The sequence below is a fragment of the Pogoniulus pusillus genome, chromosome 16 (genome assembly GCF_015220805.1).
Source record: "Pogoniulus pusillus isolate bPogPus1 chromosome 16, bPogPus1.pri, whole genome shotgun sequence".
In the NCBI taxonomy this organism is placed as follows: domain Eukaryota; kingdom Metazoa; phylum Chordata; class Aves; order Piciformes; family Lybiidae; genus Pogoniulus; species Pogoniulus pusillus.
In genome coordinates, this window is record NC_087279.1 from 9,508,224 (window position 1) to 9,525,880 (window position 17,657).

Genomic DNA, 17,657 nt, shown 5'->3' on the forward strand with positions numbered 1-17,657 from the left:
GAGACAAGAAAGAGTCTGTCAAATGGTGAAAGACAGTACTGAGCTTCCACTGTTTCCATTCCTACTACACATGAAAAGAGGCTCATGGGGTTTTTTTCCCCTCTTAAGTGGAACTTTAAAAAGAAAGCACAAATACACTTCAGAACCAATATCTCAAGGGTGAAAGGGGAAAAAAATATCTCCTCAACATTTAAATATTTTCTGTGGAAGTAAAAAGCTAAAATCCAAAAGACTGAGTGTTGTTGCCTTCATCTATCGGAGGAGCATGCAGATAGCATAAAGGCTTTAAGCCAGAACTGGCTGCTCTCCAGCTGAAGTTAGCCTTTTATGTTAAGCTCAGAGCCAGCATTACAAGCTGTATGCAATCCTCTCAAAAACTCAAACCAAAAGGGAGGGCTCTGGAGGGTTGGAGGGCAATGTGCTTTAGTTCTGCTCTAATTCCTTATGGTCTTTTAAGAGCACCTGCCAACTAGAAGTCAGAACAAACTCCAGAGCAGACCTCAAAGCTGAGCACCACACTCTAAAATGGCTCTGACCCTCCTGGACAAATGTAAAGCAAACAAACCCCTCCAAACCAAGCCACACCTACAGAGAGGAAAGAGCTATCAAACCTAGGTTCTGCTTCACCAGTGATTTCTAGGGTGTGTTCTAACACACCAATGTATCAGAGGTAGGAAGAACGAAACAGCAGACCTACCTCCACCATTCTTGCCACAAAGGTATGGAAATCGCCACACATTGCCTAAGCCAATGGCATAACCTACACAGGACATAAGAAAGTCAAATTTTCCTTTCCAAGTGTCTCGGTCTGGAAGGTCTGTCTTCTTCTTCTGCACTTTCACTACCAAGGTTTTAGGCTTGTCATTGGTGATGGAAGCATCCACTTCGGTGGAGATCTGTCCGTCTGCCACTTTGGTGCCATTGGTGGCCATGTCTCTGGGTTTGGCTGGAGAGGCTCTGGCAGCAGCCGGGCGGGAGACCTCAGCACCAGTCCACGTGGACAGCAGCTTTGCGGCTGGTGGTCACCCAGCTGGGGAGGTTTGGCTTCGGCACAGACACACAACACCCCAAAAAGCCCCAGGCCCCCAGTGCCAGAACGCTGCGTGAGCTAGTCCACAGGTCGGTACCAGCTTCTGGGCTGACCTGCAAAACACAAGATTACAATTCAGGGTTGCTTCAGCAGCACTAAGAAACATAAAGTCATCAAATGACTTTGGTTGGAAGAAACTTTTAAGACCATGAAGTCCAACCATTAACACAGCACTACCAGGTCCCTCAGCACCACATCTACATGGATTTTAAATCCCTCCTGGGATGGGGATGGGGATGGTGCCGCTGCCCTGGGCAGCCTGTTCCAGGACTTGGCCACTCTGTCAGTAAGGAAATTTTACTTCATGTCCAACCTAAAGCTCCCCTGGCACAGCTCAAGACCATTTCGTTTTGTCCTGTTGCCTGATACCTGGGAGGAGAGACTGACCCTCACCTCACTCCAACCTCCTTTCAGGGAGTTTTAGAGAGCAAGAAGGTCCCTCCTCAGCTTTCTTTTCTCCAGACTAAAGAACCTCAGGTTCCTCAGCTGCTCATTTTAAGATATGCTCAAGACTCTTCTCCAGCTTCCTTGCCCTTCTTTGGTGACATGTAGAGTGGCCAGAGACCTCACCACTGAAAGAGCCTTGCAGTTCAGGTATCTCAAAGAGCTTGGCTCTGCCCTTTGGATTTTTCATTAGTGATTCTGTAGGAAGCAGGCCAGAAATAACACAGCCCTCCAGGCCACAGCTGCTAATTTATTTTTTCTCTTATAGATCTCTTCTGAGTCTATAGAAGGAAAATAATTCTAAACTGCAGCACTGTGTTGTGTGTGGTGTACAGCCTGGAATTTATATGTATATATCTAACCAAAAGATGACTCAGTTATGAGATTTCTACTTAACAGGTCAGTAATTAATCTATAGAAGAGCCCAGAACCTGGGCAATGAAATTATTCCATTTTAAAAAAATAAAGGGGAATTCCCCTGTCTGCAAAGCTCCTTTATTTACAAGAAATTGTGTTTATCAGGCAACAGCACTCACCACCCTGAGCACTGAACTTAAAAGTTATGCACAGCATGCACTTAGCTAAAGCACCTTTCTCTAAAACACTCCCAAAGGAATGAAACAATAAATGAGATCAAGCAACAGGACTTAATCCTGGGTAACGCTGTTCAGTTTTACATGTGGTTATAATTAGCTGTTAATATAAGCCAAAGGTTTCACTGAGCTTACGTGATAAGCACTGTAAGACAACGGGCTGCAATAATCACTTGTCACTTTCTGTTTCCTACTTTGGGCTGCATTCTTGCACCTTTTCAAAAACCATTACTGCTACTGAATATAAACAAAATAAACCCCCCTAAGTAAGGGAAGGAAAAATCCAGAAAGCAAAAGTGTTAGGAAAAATGCCCTGGAATATTTCAGCCAGCTCTGAAGTGTGTGTGACTCCTGCAAGCTCCCACTGCAACTGGAAAAAGCCCAGTGAGCTAGAGTCTACTGCAGGTCTACTGTCTGCCCATTAAAGACTGTCTAGTTTCTCTTGCTAACTTCTTTAACCAGTCACCACTCCTAAAGCCAGGGATGGCAGCAAATGAAACACTTGCCAGGGTGAAGCTGAATCTTATGGCAACATTGTCAACTCTGGCCATGAGGTCTTGCAAAGGTCATGAATTGTTTCATGTACAGATTGGGACAAAGGACAATCGAGATTATTAGCCATTAACTTCTAATTGTAAGAGCTGGAGCACCTCTGTTGTGAGCATAGGCTTAGGGAGATGGGGTTGCTCTGCCTGGAGAAGAGTCTTGAGGAACCTTGGAGCTGCTTTCCAATACCTGAAGGCAACCTACAGGAAGGCTGGAGAGAGACTTTTCATAAGGATGTTCAGCAACAGGCGAAGGGGGAATAGTTTTAAGCTGAGGGAGAGCAGGGCTAGACTGGACCTTAGGAAGAAGTTCTTCAGTATGAGAGTGGTGAGTCTCTGGAACAGGTTGCCCAGAAAGGTTGTGAATGATCCCTCCCTGGAGGTGTTCAAGGCCAGGGTGGATGAGACCTTGAGTCTAGCTGAGAGTCCTCCCTTCCAACCTAAAGCATTATATGATTATGCTAGGAGATATGTTAAAAAAGAATCCACGTGAAGACTGTCATAACCAATGCTTCAGCTTCTCATTCCAGATCACTGCACCATCATGCTTAAGGCCACACCCAACAGCTAAAGAGAGAAAAAAGGCTCACTTCAGAAGCTGCAGAAGAATCAGCTGTAGGTATATTTGGGTGAGGAAAGAAACAAGAACCATGCCTGTTCCACTTGGAGATGGGACTCAAAGAGGGATACTACATCCCTGTGCTTTCCCATCCTCCCAGGTCCTTCTGTGTACAGCTATCTCCCCTTGATGAAACTGTGGAGTTTGTTTGCCACACTTCCACGAGAGCCTGCCCAGTTTTGTGTGCCAACAACCACCGCTTCTGGCTGTAGGTGAAAGCCTGCCGCTGCAGGGAACTCATTTCCTTAGGTACGAGGAAGCACACCTCACTGCTGGCAGACGATAGCCGCCGGAGCTGCTCACCCGCACGCTGCGGGTTTGGGGTGCTCTGACACCCGTGCAGCTCGCCGGCGCCACCTACTGATGAAGAGGCAGAACTGGATGTGTGTCTTCTGAGCCAGCCCGGGCTGTGCCTAGTGGAGCATCAGGGGGTCTAGCACTTTAACAAACAGGTCTCGTACTAGATTAGATTGTTGTTGTAGTTTACACTTGGCCTGTGCTTTACCAGCAGCAGAAGCAGCCAGGTACTGGAAGAGACTGAGCCTACTGAGGATGGGTAGGAAAAGAAACTCAAAACTACGTAAATCCTCCCAGCCTCCCAAGCCTACATAGCTATCTGTGTATCAAGATACATCACAGAATGGTGGGGAGTGGAAAGGCCCTCTAGATATCATCTGCTAAATCAGGGTCATCCACAGCAGGTTGCCCAGGATTGTGTCCAGGCAGGTTTGGAGTCTCTGCAGGAAAAGAGACTCCACAACCTCTCTGGGCAGCCTGCTCCAGGGCTTCAGCACCCCACTCAGCAAAGAATTTTCCCCTTCTGTTCAGAAGGAACCTCCTGTGTTCCAATTTCCACTTGTTGCCCCTTGTCCTGTCACTAGGCACCACTGAACAGAGTCTGGACACATTTTCCTGCCCCCCTTCTTTAGCTTTTGCTGAGCATTGATCAGATCCCTTCTCAGGCTGCTCTTCTGCAGGCTCAACAGCCCCAGGTCTCTCACTCTTTCCTCCTTACAGAGATGCTCCAGGCCCTTCACTATCTTCGCAGCCTCCACTGGACTCCTTGCAGCAGTTCTCTGTGCCTCTTGAACTAAAGAGGCCAGAACTGGACACAATGCTGCTATGCCTCACTAGGGCATGGTAGATTGAGAGCAAAACATCCTTCATCCTGCTGGATCTCTTCTTAACACAGCACAAGAGACTGTTTGCCTTCTTGGCCCTGAGAGCACATTGTGGCTCGGGGGAACTTGTGGTCCACCATCACTCTCAGGTCTTTCTCCACACATTTTGACCCTATTAAACCTTAGACCCAAACAACTAAGCCAACAGTAAGATGGATTTGCCCTCTCATACCTACAAAGAGTCTCTGGTTGGGAATGCTGGGCACTTAGCCTGCCCTTGCTGCTTAGACTCTGGAGAGGTCCGGTACGCATCAAAGCCTGTTGAATAAAGTGATCGCTTCAGGCCAGTGCAGGAGCCCATGACAGAGACTGGGGTGTCAGTTAGAACAGCTTCATGAATAAAGCTTTTAATGTTAAAAGAGTAGTAGTAGATCAAACAATCACATGTGAATATGTGCTCACCTTCACGGTACAGCACAGCCTTGGGCACACATCCCATTGCACACACACCAGGGGTATTCAGGATCCTCAAGTAGTGACAAGCCCAGAGACCCATCAGAGACTAAGTTTCAGAGGATGGAGGTGGGGACTGACCAGTTTGCACCCTTCTGGCCCTATGCTGCTGGTACCATTTGAAGACCATGCTGGAGGTTTATCTGGCAGTGGTGTCTGTGCATGGACATTTGTGCATCTTCAGCGACACAGGAAAATTAACATCAGAATGAAAAACTGCTTTTGTTTTACAGACTTGAAAGTAGAGGGTTTCCCATTCTGTGAAAAATTTGCCAAGCCTAAGAAACAAAACCAAATCACAACAGCAGAAGTCACCTCTAAGCTCCAGTCCACGCCCTTCACATCCAGTAGTACTTCAGAAGCTATGACCTCAGTACAACCATCTAGAAAAACTGGTGATACAGCAAAGATACTTGGACATGCTTTCTAATCTGATTAGGCAATATCCCACAGCTCTGGGATTTACATTTAAAATTGCTCTGACATGGAATGGGAGAGAAAGACACTTATGTAAGCTCTGTGGGTTGGCTTGGGCAAAAGGAAACTCAAACTGTAGCTGCCAGCCAGCAGAACAGGTACAGCACTCACTATGCAGCGCTGCACTTTGTGGGAAGAAGATGGAGAAACCTTTTAAATAAGCTGTTCTTTGCTCTCCCGCTTCCTTCATGCCAACACTGAGTGTGCTAGGAAGGGCACAGCAGCTTCCCACCGCATTCTTCAGTGCACAATAGAGCTTCCTTGACTTCAGTTACTAAGGTTGCTCAGCCAAGATGAGAAAGCCCTCTAAAATGGGGGTTTGGATACCATCTGGTTGTCCTGAATCACCACCACATTAGAGAAGAATGACCTGTGAGAGCCAAGCACACATAGCAGCCAAGGTAATAAGCATAACCAGGGAAACTGGAACAAAGAGAGTGCCACTTAATTAATAAAAGCATTTTTCTCCCTCCTGTTCTGCACAAAAGAGGATTAAAAGAGTTCAGAACAGGCTACATAAAATGCAAGTGAACAGCAATATTACTATCATCTTTCACAAGTGATATCAAAAGGTAGTGAAGCAGCACAGAAGAGCTCAGAAGCACACCCAGCCAGCAGGAAATCCCCACTCCTTTAACTCATGAACCTCTCATGTTCAAAGTTCATTACTCCCTCCCTCCAATCCATTGTGTTCCTTCCTCCCTGGAGGGCAGCAGCTTCAGGGTGTCTACATGAGGCAAGACAATGGCAGCATCACTGCAGAAGTGCTGAAGAACTGCTGTTATATAAAACACCACCGTGGTTTCCTAGAACTTGGAACATATTACTCCTCTAACCTGAGTGGGACATCAGCTAAGCCCACTGTGGCCAGAGGTCATTTCCACATGGGACTGCATTTAGACTGGACAATCAAGGGAACGTCATGTTAAGTTTCACCATATGCATATACCCATGCATATGAGATGGGGTTGAAATCCAGAAAGTGTACCAGGAAGACTGCTAAGCTCATTGGAATTCCTCTGAGCTGTCCAGTGGGAAAGGACCTGGGGAAACTGGCCAACATCTGGCTGAACATGAGCCAGCATGTGCTCAGGTGGCCATGAAGGCCATCAGCATCCTGGCCTACATCAGCAATAGTGTGATGAGCAGGAGTAGGAAAGCAATTGTCTCCCTATTGCAGGGAATGCTGAGGCCACACCTTGAGTACTGTTTTCAGTTCTGGATCACTACAACACAACATTGAGGTGCTAGGACATGTCCAAAGAAGGGCAATGAAGCTGGTGAAGGGTCTAAAGAACAGGTCTGGTGAGGAGTGGCTGAGGGAACTGGGGTTGTTTACTCTGGAGAACAGGAGACTCAGAGGGCATCTTACTTTCCACAATCACCTGAAAGGAAGATGGAGCAAGGCTGGGGGAAGTGGGGTATCAATCTATTCTTCCAGGTAACAAGAGAGAAAATGGCCCCAAGTTGTGCCAGGGGACACAGTTGGACAGCAGGGAAAATTTCTTCACTGAAGGAGCCCTAGAAGTGTCCAAAACACATATAGATGAGGTGCTGAGGGACATGGTTTAGTGGTGGACTTGGCAGTGCTGTGTTAATGGTTGGATATGATGGTCTTGAAGGTCTTTTTCAAGTTTTCTGATCCACAAGGAGAGCTTTATTATTCTTTGATAGGAAGGATACTGCTTGGGAGTATAAGCAAAACACTGAGTGCATCGGTAGTGCACACGAGGTGATGTCACGCGTGCTGCTCCACCGCACAGCAGAACCCTGCACCCACTGAAGAATGCTGCTACTGACTTCTCCTCCTGGTACTTCAGATATCTCATGAAAAATCTGCCTCAGTGACGTGGACTTCCCCACACTGTTTGTTCTGATTCAACACTTGGTGCAATGCTCAGCCAGCCACCCTGGCACCGTGGGCTTCTGAACGAGAGAATTTTCCCTTACGTGCAGTTCTTAAATTACATATTGAAACTGGTTGTGTAAAGAAAAACAACCAAACAAAACAAATCCCCACCCCCTCAGAAACCAAACCAGGAAATCACAACACAAAAACCCCAAGAACCAGTACAATCCCAACCACAAACCAGACTGATTCCTTTCTCCTCTGCTTCGCCTTTTCTGAACTTCTAGTCCCTGCTCTTCAGGAAGAACCATCAAAATCTGTGAGGTGCTTCATAATGCTGGGCCATCGGTTTCATTTCTTAAGCTGGCTATGTGGAATCTGGCACCACTGGAATAAAAATGAGTGATACCAGTGGCATCTGCAGCAGCATCTGATTCCCCAGCTGAGCACTTCAGAGAGCTCTGGCAAACCACACTGAGCCAACAGGAACTAAAGCTGACTCGATCTATTGCAACATGAAATACCAACTGCAGCAAGAATGCTCAGAGGCATGACAAACACAGGCAGGAAAAACATAACTACTCCAGAAGATCAATGAGAGGCAATTTCATTTTCACCACACAAGTGTGCAGATTCTAAATACCACTATGTGTCTATGTTTCCACTCTGGTTTTACCTGATGGAATTACAAAGGGTTTAGGTTTGTGCAAATGCCCATTTAGGGAAAAGCTTGGTAGAAACGAGGCTTTATCTGGAAAAATACTGTTGGGTTTTAGGTGAATTTAAGGTATGAGCTTTTCTGTAATGGTTTTCCTGTTTTTAGCTTGCATAAAATAAACAGTGGGTCTTAATTATATTTTTACTGTCTAGTAAAACATCACATGATTTCACCCAAATTCCCATGTGTAGTCAGTGAATCATGGCAGGTATTCCAAAGATAATATAGCAATAAATGAAAGACCTTAGCTAAATCCCAGTATTTCTGGAGCTGGCTCAAAACATAGGATGTATGTATCTAAATTAGGTTGGTTGCTTGTCTGTAGTAGCTTGTTATTTTCAATTTAGAAGCTTCCTTTTACCCTACACAAGTCTACATTTTGACTTTAGCATCATCTTCCCTCTGACTAACAAACAAACAAATATATAAATAATCAGATACACAGGAATAGGAGTGGCACAGGTCTGAGCAACTGCCTGATTGAATTTGTGCAGCCAACTACATTTCTTTCACTAGTGACACTTGCAGGAGGAAAGCTAAATTAACATCCTCTGAACATCTGGTCATATGAGTTGTTCATAGACTTTCTACTAATCTCTGGTAAGATCCCACTTGGAGTACTGCATCCAGTTCTGGTGGAACTGCTGGAGTGGATCCAGAAGAGGGCCATGGGGATGATCAGAGGACTGGAGCACCTCCCTTATGAAGACAGGCTGCAAGAGTTGGGGCTCTTCAACCTGGAGAAGAGAAGGCTCCAGGGGGACCTTAAAGTAGTCTTCCAGTACCTGAAGAGGGCTACAAGAATGCTAGTGAGGGACTTTTACATGGGCTTGTGGCGATAGGAGGAGAGGCAATAGATTGAAGTGGGTATGTTTAGACTGGAGATCAGAAAGACATTCTTTACAGCAAGGGTGGTGAGACACTGGAACAGGTTACCCAGGGAGGCTGTGAATGCCCCCTCACTGGAGGTGTTGAAGGCCAGGCTGGATGAGGCCTTGAGGAGCCTCATCTAGTGGAAAGCATCCCTGCCTGTGGTGCAGGAGGTTGGAACTGGATAATCTTTAAGGTTCCTTCCAACCTGAACCATTCTATCAGTCTATGAATCTCTCTACTCTTTTTCTCTTAACAATTTCTGTACCATGTATTTATTTCCCTGATGCATCTTGGAAAGCTCTGCATGCTTAAAAGTGCAATGGTAATCCTTAGCAGGTGGTATGAACTGCTGCATCGTAGCCAGCTGAGAGAAGGTGAGACATGCACTGAGAAAAATCTTTGTGTGGGCATGGCACTTCAGGATATAGCAATAATAGCCATGCTGGTGTTATGTTGATGATTTGACTAGATCTTGGAGGTCTTTTCCAACCAGAACAACTCTATGAGTCTATATAAAAGTGCAAGAGATGCATTAAAAACTTTCATACTCCACTCTGAAGATCTTGTTTTGTGAACAGTACCTGTCTTGGATGGGGAAAAAGTTTGAATGCTTGGCTGAATAAGAATTCTGAAACAATCTTCACTAAGATGTACTTAGGGCATATCTCAGAGGATTTCAAATGTGTCCTGTACACTGATGTCCTTCCCTCACCTCCACAGTCACCTCTGCTTCAAAAAAGGTCCCCAGAAGTACTACTTGGGCTGGCCATTTCTTTTTTAAATGCAGCAACAAAACTGATTTGATGCTGACTTGTAACAAGTACAATTATTCCAGTAACAAGAGGCAAGACTGGTCAAAAAAACCTAAAAAACCCAACAATTTGGCTTTGGTCAAATGCATAAGCAGATATCTAAAATATATATAGTTAAAGGGAGGAGTTTTCAATTCCTCTAAAGCAGGTAAAGATTGATTGAGTTTGTATTGTGCAGCGGGATCCAACTTGACTGATACTTGCTGAATTCTTTTCTTGGGACATGCACAGGAACATGTTCTGTATGAGTTCTCTGATGTCTAACACAAGCTTTTCAAGGAATGGATCAACTTTCATCTCTTGCCTCTGATTTCACGAAGCTTATAAATAGAAGTATTTAAGATGTTCTGTTCTTCTCTATCAAATGTGGCTGACCCTCATCACAGGCTCAGAAGTTACTGTGAGCAAAGCAGCTGCCAAACACACACCATGCTTCCTTGAGGGAGTCAGAGGACATAAGGGATACAAACTGTGGATGTACTGTATCACTAAAATATCAACCTCTCACACCTCAGAACAGAACACATGCCCGAGAGGTACCACTTTAGGGGAAAGGGGGAATGGAAGTGGATAGGAGTCCCACTCCCTTGCCCATTCATAAAAGTTTACAGGTGGGTTTCTCCCACGCTGAAGAAACACACTGACACCTAGACCTTCAGGCTCTAAGGCACAACATGAAACCTCACAGGCTTGCTCCCACTTCTAGCTATTGTTAGAGGAAACCATTTCATCTCTAGCTGCACAGAAGAGCCTGCATGTGAAGGAAAGAAATGAAATAGTTTCCTGAAAATACTCAGTCTGGCTTCTCCTGAAGGTGTGCTAACACTTCTGTAGCATTCATCTACAGAATCACAGAGTTGTTTCAGTTGACAGAGACCTCCCAGAATATCAGAACCAACCATTGACCTAACACCAGCTTGGCTGTTACACCATGCCCCAGAATGCCATGCTTATGTGGTTTTTGATCAGTTTCTCACAGGATGCAGCTGCTGTCACAAAATCCAAGGATGCTAAGCATGGTGTGCATAACTATGGGCTTGAAGATAACTACACTACTGCCAAGAAGGAAAACTTTCCTATTTTTCAAGTTTCTCAGAGAAGAATAACTCAGTATTTCAAAAACAAAGTTGGAGAACAAAAGGCAAACATCAGCTGCAGAACTACTCTCATCTCCTGCAGCACGCAGAAATTCCAGATGAGATACTTGTGTAACTTTGAGCCCAAACCACAAGCTTTTACACCCTATGTCCAGCTTCAGTTCAGTAATGAGACTTGCATTAACCTTCTGTAAAGCGTTCTTGGTGTGAAATTCACTCCTGATGTAAAAAATAGGAAGGTCTGGCTTGCAGAAAGAACTTATCTCTTCTACAGTATCATTCTCAGCACATACTACAGTCAGATGGCTAAATATTCATCACTTAGTCCTCCACAAAAACGTGTCATAGAACTTACAAGCAAAGGTGTACCTTTGAAATGACAAGACATTCTGTAATTACCCAGAAAAATCTGTAATGAAGAAAAGAAACAAAAGAAGAGAAACAAATAAGAAATGTGAGAGGCAGAATCTTGAAGAGCAGCAGCCACACAGCCTGGAGCACAGTTTGTTTGGAAAGACCTTGATTTTTGTTCTTTTTGTTAGCATTGGAGTAAAGATTCAGCAAAACACACTCACACCACAAGTGTAAAATTATCCTGACAATCTTGGGAGACTGCTTGAAGCCTGCTTCAGAAAGGCAATACTTTCTTGTAAGTCTGCAATGATTTTCCTTTTTGGACCCTGCACTATTTTTATCTAAAACAGACAGAAGGAAATGCAGGAAAAAAGTTTTTCCACTCATCATAGAAATATATCAAAGCTGGTTAACTAATAAGTCCCTTACAAAGCTTTAGTATTAACTAATGTTGCTTCACAATCAATCCTGACAATTTTACTAAGGCAGTAGCTAGTTCCACACTGTTTGGACAGTTAGTCAGAGAGAAACCTCATGAAGTTCAACAAGGGCAAAAGTAGAGCTGAGCACTTTATTTTGACTCCTGTCTTCTGTTTGCACTCCCATCCATCTGAAGTTTTATCAAGCAGAGTAATAATCCAACTTACTGCTGTATAGAAGTGGCTTTGCTTTGCTTTTCCAATCAGTTCAGTGTTCCTTAGTAGGCATCTATGATGTGCAAACCCAGAGCCCATGCTGCTTTTCACTGTAACACAACTGCTAAGGAGCAGAAAGGTTCAAATAAGGTCATGAGTGGTGACAGTCAGCACTCTGACAGGTTCCAGCATCCCCTTGCTGACATCCAGGAAATAACCCAATATACCAAGTCTCTCCTGTCCACAGAAGACAGGCAAGTACAAGCTTAGTGAAGCAGTGGATTTACCATCCTGCTCTGAATTGCAGAAGCCAAACAGTTCTAACTTAGAGGTACTGCAGGTTACATGATTTGCTTCCCTAACAAACACCTTTCTCCCATCCACTTCTCTCCCCTTTGGCTGGGAGATGAAGGTGATCAACAGCCTGCCCCTCTATTTTTTTTTTTCACTCACTGGTGCATTTTACATCCTTATTTGGTACTTGTGAAACAGCTGCCCCTTGGCCAGCAGAGTACCAATGAGCTGCTGAAGGCAGGACCTGGGCAGTTCTGACTTGGTGCCTTAGGGGCATTGAGCTTCTGCTGGCTCAAAGAGCTGCACAAAGACGAGGCCTTGGAGGCATACCAATGCAGGAAGCCAGGACAGGAAAAAAGGGAGCAGCAAGTATAACAGAAAAAAACCAAAGCAATTCGCCCAAGTAGTAGGCTATGGTAGAATTTAGAGCAGAGTCTGAGTGCCAGTGCAATCCTCTAATTTTCAATAATAATATTGCTACACTTTTCTCATAGCCTCTTTTTGTTTCCACTGTGTACAAATGGTTAGGCATGAAAGACTGTTTGCCCTGCAAAGGCAAATAAAGGCACATAAAGGCTCCAAAAGGTCACTGTCACCCTCTGTGCAAGAACAATAAATAAGAATCTCAGTATGAGTGTTTGTTATTGAATTTTCATCACCCTGACAAGTTGCATCTTATTTATCTTCCCAATGTGGCTACAGCCACATTTGCTGGCAGGTAGCCTTCCACAAGGGAAGAGGTGAAGGTAGTGCTGCTATGCTGCTGGAAGGGTGTCACTGTGTGAGCTGGACTGAAGCATGACAGCATCTCTCAGTGAGGCTGCAGAGCTGCTCTGCTCTTCACAGACAGCTGGGGGCCTGCAGTTTTCAGTCTGCTGAACACAGAGGGAGGAAATAACTGTATGAAACTGGCCTACCAAGCCGGTGCCCAATAGCTCAGGCTACATCTGGCACAGCCAGTCCCGGGGCAGCTATAATACTGAAGTTACTCATGGTTTTAGAAGCCTGTGTAATCTGGCACACTGCTGTGTGTGGGGCTGCTCTGTCCCCAAAGACCGACACACTTCCTTTGGTGAAAACCTCTCTGCCTTTCTTCTGCAGGTGCTGATGGAGTCTTCTGGGATCTAGGGTTGTAAGCATCTCTCATCTGTCACTGTGTACATTTGTTTTTCTTTTGAAGTGTTATTGTTTTGGGCAAGAGTAGTTAGAAACATGGTGTTCCACATGTCAGAAGACCTCAGGAAGAGCATCATTCCACTCTGAAGTTTCCCATATTTAATGCAGACACTGATTATTCATCACCAACCTGTGAATGACTCCTGTTTTGTATCAACACTCACAACACTAAGTTGCTATGAGAAGCACAGCATTGAAAGGGGAAGCTACAGCAAAGGCTATGCTACCTACTGCAAGCTGCATGCTCCAACCAAGCTTTCAAAGCTTCTCTTTCAGAGAATCCAATCCAAACAGAACTTCACTAAATGCACAGCATTTCCCACATAAGTCCTATCAGGCTAAATTTAGACCAGATATGACCTTAAAAATGGCTATTTAACCTGGAAAGAGTAATATTAATGGTTGAAAAGGCATACCTTCAGTGGTGGTGAAGGTGGAGAGAAAGAAAACAAAGTGTTTGCTGTTCTTTTTAGAGCTGTCAAAGATGCACAGGCTTCAATTTCATGGTTCATTATGAAGCAAAAAGGACTAGAAAAACAATTTCTGTAACAATGGTGAAGAAAACTTCCAAATCAAGAAGTTTCAAAACCTGTGGTTTAATGAAAACAGAACTTGGGCAACAAAAATAGAGCACATTTGTGCTGGATGTTTTCCATTGGTTTAATGTGCAAATCCTGCCACCTCCAGCTTTTACATTTGGGGATATTTGGGTTTGTCCTAAATCTGAAAGCACTGCCTAAAAATGCCATGCCCACATTACTCTTCACAGGATGACATCTTGGCATAGCTGAGATCAGATTTTGTCTGTGTGACTGGGTAAGTCACTTTGGATGACATTCAGAGTGGGATGCTGTCTAAAGCTTAGAGACCCACCCAACAGACAGGATCCACAAAGCTCCACGCATCAGATTCAGGGCTAGAAATATATTGTGACAGAGAGAGGGGCCATGGTCCACATGTTTAGAGCCTGGTGAGCAGTCTTTGTGCAAGACAAGTTTCCTTCATTTTGTATCACTTTATTGCAGCCCAGAGATTCACAGAATGGTTTGGGCTGGTAGGGGCCCTAAAGACCATCTAGTTCCAAACCTGCTGCCATGAGCAAGGGCACCTTCCACTAGCCCAGGCTGCTCAAGGCCTTAACCAATTCGGCCCTGAACACTTACAGGGAGGAGGCATCCACAACCACTGTGGGCAATCTGTTGCAGTGTCTCATCACCCTCACTGTCAGGAGTTTCTTGACAGTCTCTGTTGATTTCACCACTAGAATGAGGACCAAGCTCATATGTTTACATAAACTAATGCTGCATTCCTCCCTCCTCAAGTTCATTTGCCCTTCCCCTACATCCCACCCAAAATCCCTTTTCCAATTTTATTTGCCATACCTAGTGCAGCTATGCACTCCCCCAGCTGGGTGGAGAGGAGGCAGCTATGGCAGATGCTCTCTTTCCTAGTGTGCAACCCTTTGGACTGACAATAGCAGCTGCCAGTGCTGCTAATTCCTAACAATTCTCATTTGGGTGCTGCCTCTACAATTTTGAGCAGGGCTTATTTTAAACAGCCCTGCTTTCTGAATAAGGGAAGACTTTACATCTGTGATCTTTACATGCAGTTGTATACTGCAAACCCAAGCAAACCAAAAAAGGCTGCAGGCACATGCACATGTTAATGCAGCTAAACCTCTTTCAGCAGAAACATCCCCTTTTGGTGGGGGGTGCAGACGAGAGGGAAAGAAAAGCCCTGAATCTGAGGTTAACCTTTTCAAATACAGCTCCAAGCTAAAGCCACATTCTCTTCCTGTTCTCTTTGATCCTCAGAACTTCAACCCAAACCTTTCAGTTTAAATTGGATTTCATTTTGAACTAAAAGCAGTTTAAATGGAGACAAGAAATTCTTCCCTCCTGCCAAATCATGAATTTGAAGCTGTAATATTCGGATGCTTAGCAAAATCTAGGAAACTTTCTGTCTTGAAGTGATAAGGACAAACAATCGAGAAGCTCTCTCTGAAGGTAGGAGATAAAAATGGAACAGCTTGCTTTCATTTGACTTAAAAAAATAAATGAAAAAACAGAGTGGGGGAAAAAGAAGCTCAAAGTAAATTTGACAGCTTTACAAGTGGCCAGTTGCTGATTTCACTGATGGCTCAAACTGCATTACAATACCATGGGATCAAGTTTTCACCCCTGTCCCAAGTGATTTAAAGTGTACATTGAAAGCCTGTCTCAACATGAGCAGTGGGGTGAGAAGCCTCAATACAGGAAGGACTTGGACCTGGTAGAGTAGGTTCAGAGGAGGGCCACAAAAAATGATCTGGGGTCTGGAGCACCTCTGCCACACAGACAGGCTGAGGGAGCTGGGGGCATTTAGCCTGCAGAAGAGAAGCGTCTGGGGAGACCTGATCACCACCTTTCAGTACCTGAGGGGAGCCTGCAAGAAGGCCTGCAGCGACAGGACGAGGGGCAATAGTTTTAAATTAGAGAAGAGTAGGTTTAGGTCGAATGTTATGAATAAGTTCTTTGCAATGAAGGTGGTTGGGCACTGGAGCAGGCTGCTCAGGGAGGTAGGTGGTTGAGGTCTTATCTCTGGAGATACTCAAGGTAAGGCTTGACAGGGCTCTGGGTGATCTGATCTAGCTGAGGACGTCCCTGTTCACAGCAGGGAGTTTGGACCAGATGGCCTTTAGAAATGCCTCCCAAGCCAGGTGATTGTGTGGTTATCCTCTAAACCAGTGTCCCTGCTCTCAACCACACACAAACGTGCACTGTGTGTTTTGCAGCTGCGTATCTGACCCCTAGTTCCCTTAACAACAGCAACTCAGACTCAACTTTCTGCAACTAAATACAAGTATAGAATTGGTTTGGTTAGAAAAGACCTCTAAAATCAAGCCCAACCAACACCACAGCCACTAAACCTTGTCCCAGAGTGCCATGCCCACCCCGTTCTTGAACGCTTCCAGAGATGGCAACTCCACCACCTCCCTCAGCAGGCTGTTCCAATGCCTGGCAGCTCCTTCAGTAAAGAAAAAATTCCCAATATCCAATCTAAATATCCTTTCATCGATGGAAACCTTCTCCTATGCTCTGTACACCTGGCAGCAAGTCTTCTCCACCTGTCTGTGGGGCTCATGTTTGGTTTCGGTGCGGTACCACAGCTGAGGCTCTGGGTGCAGCTGCTGCTCACACACAGCTCTTGTGCATCTCGCTGTCAGCTGCAAGTCCTATGCGAGAGCACTTGGGCTTGGGTGTGGAGCAGGCACAGCTCTGTGGTGTGGCATTTTATTTACAAGGCTAATATAGCCTACCTGGGCATTTTTACCTTCTGACTGCAGTGATGATTCTAACCAGCTTTTAGCATAGGTCTATTTTTAATACATTAAATACAGTACAAAGCTTTCCAGTATGGAGGACATGCATTCTAACCTAATCACTTGGATTTGGTTTCACCAGTCTCTAGCTGGAAGCTATGAAAAAGCTACAAAGCTTTGCTGATTTGGTCCAAAGAATCAAATTGAACAATCTCCTTAAGTGTCCCCTGCTTAACCATCAGGAATAGTTAGCTCTCAAGGCCATTCATTTTAAAACCAAGACAGAATATCCACTCCACTTACTGTAGCATGAGGAAAGGCTGAATGTTTTCTGCCTTCTGAAGGAATTGATTTTAGGGGTGTGTGTTTATTTACAGTAAGCCTTCCAAAAGACTTCCACACACCTACACTGACATTACTCCTAGCTGAAAGCCAGCTGATAGGGTCATGAAGCCAGACAACACCAAATGTTGGTTTCTGTCTGCTGCTTTCAAATAGACAGATAAGACACCATCTGGTGAACATCAAGATGTGAACAACATCACAAGGCAATTTAGAGCCAGAGGCTAAAATGCTGCAAGCTGCAAAACCACAGTCAGCATCTGGAACCATTTTCTGTTCAAAGTCCGTGCCCCTGTACTGGCAAACACTAGTTCTGGAGGACCTCTCAGCAAGCACTAGTGCTGGAAGACCTCTGTCAGTGGCACTGGAGCCATACTGGCCCAGGACTCAACTAGGATAATTCAGCTAATCAGGAATCCAGACCAAGAAGCAGGAGAAATAGAAAATCTGCAAGTCCCAAGTAAAATATGCCATCTGGGTATGGGAAATGCACAAGGAGCAAGCAAATAGGCAGTTTTGGGAGACAGGAGAGGTGTTGAGTAACCTTGTTAGTAAACCGTCAGGTCTTGTCAAAAGGCAAGTGTTAAATCTTCAGTTTCAACCCACTAACCATTTCTGTCCTCAGAGAACAGTTGTTCCTTCAAGGGCAGAAATGTAATTGTTTAATACCTACAAGACACAATTTTCCTTGATCTCAAGGGGCATATTTTTCAGTATAAAGTTCAAGCTGAAGTCTTAGAAGGCAAACACCTTTCTCAGGGAGGTAAAGGAAAGGATTATCTCCCTTCTCTCTTTTGTTTGAAC

The 17,657-nt window shown here is 44.8% G+C and overlaps 1 protein-coding gene across 2 annotated transcripts in view; it reads right to left on the bottom strand.

Moving 5' to 3' along the window:
• SLC6A1 (solute carrier family 6 member 1) overlaps positions 1-17,657 on the bottom strand; it is a 69,849-nt gene that overhangs the window by 20,714 nt on the left and 31,478 nt on the right. For both annotated transcript variants that reach the window (XM_064156350.1, XM_064156351.1), the window contains exon 2: positions 698-1,143. In XM_064156350.1, coding sequence (XP_064012420.1) covers positions 698-932 — 235 coding nt within the window. In that variant the 5' untranslated portion in view covers positions 933-1,143. The remainder of the gene's footprint in view (positions 1-697; positions 1,144-17,657) is intronic.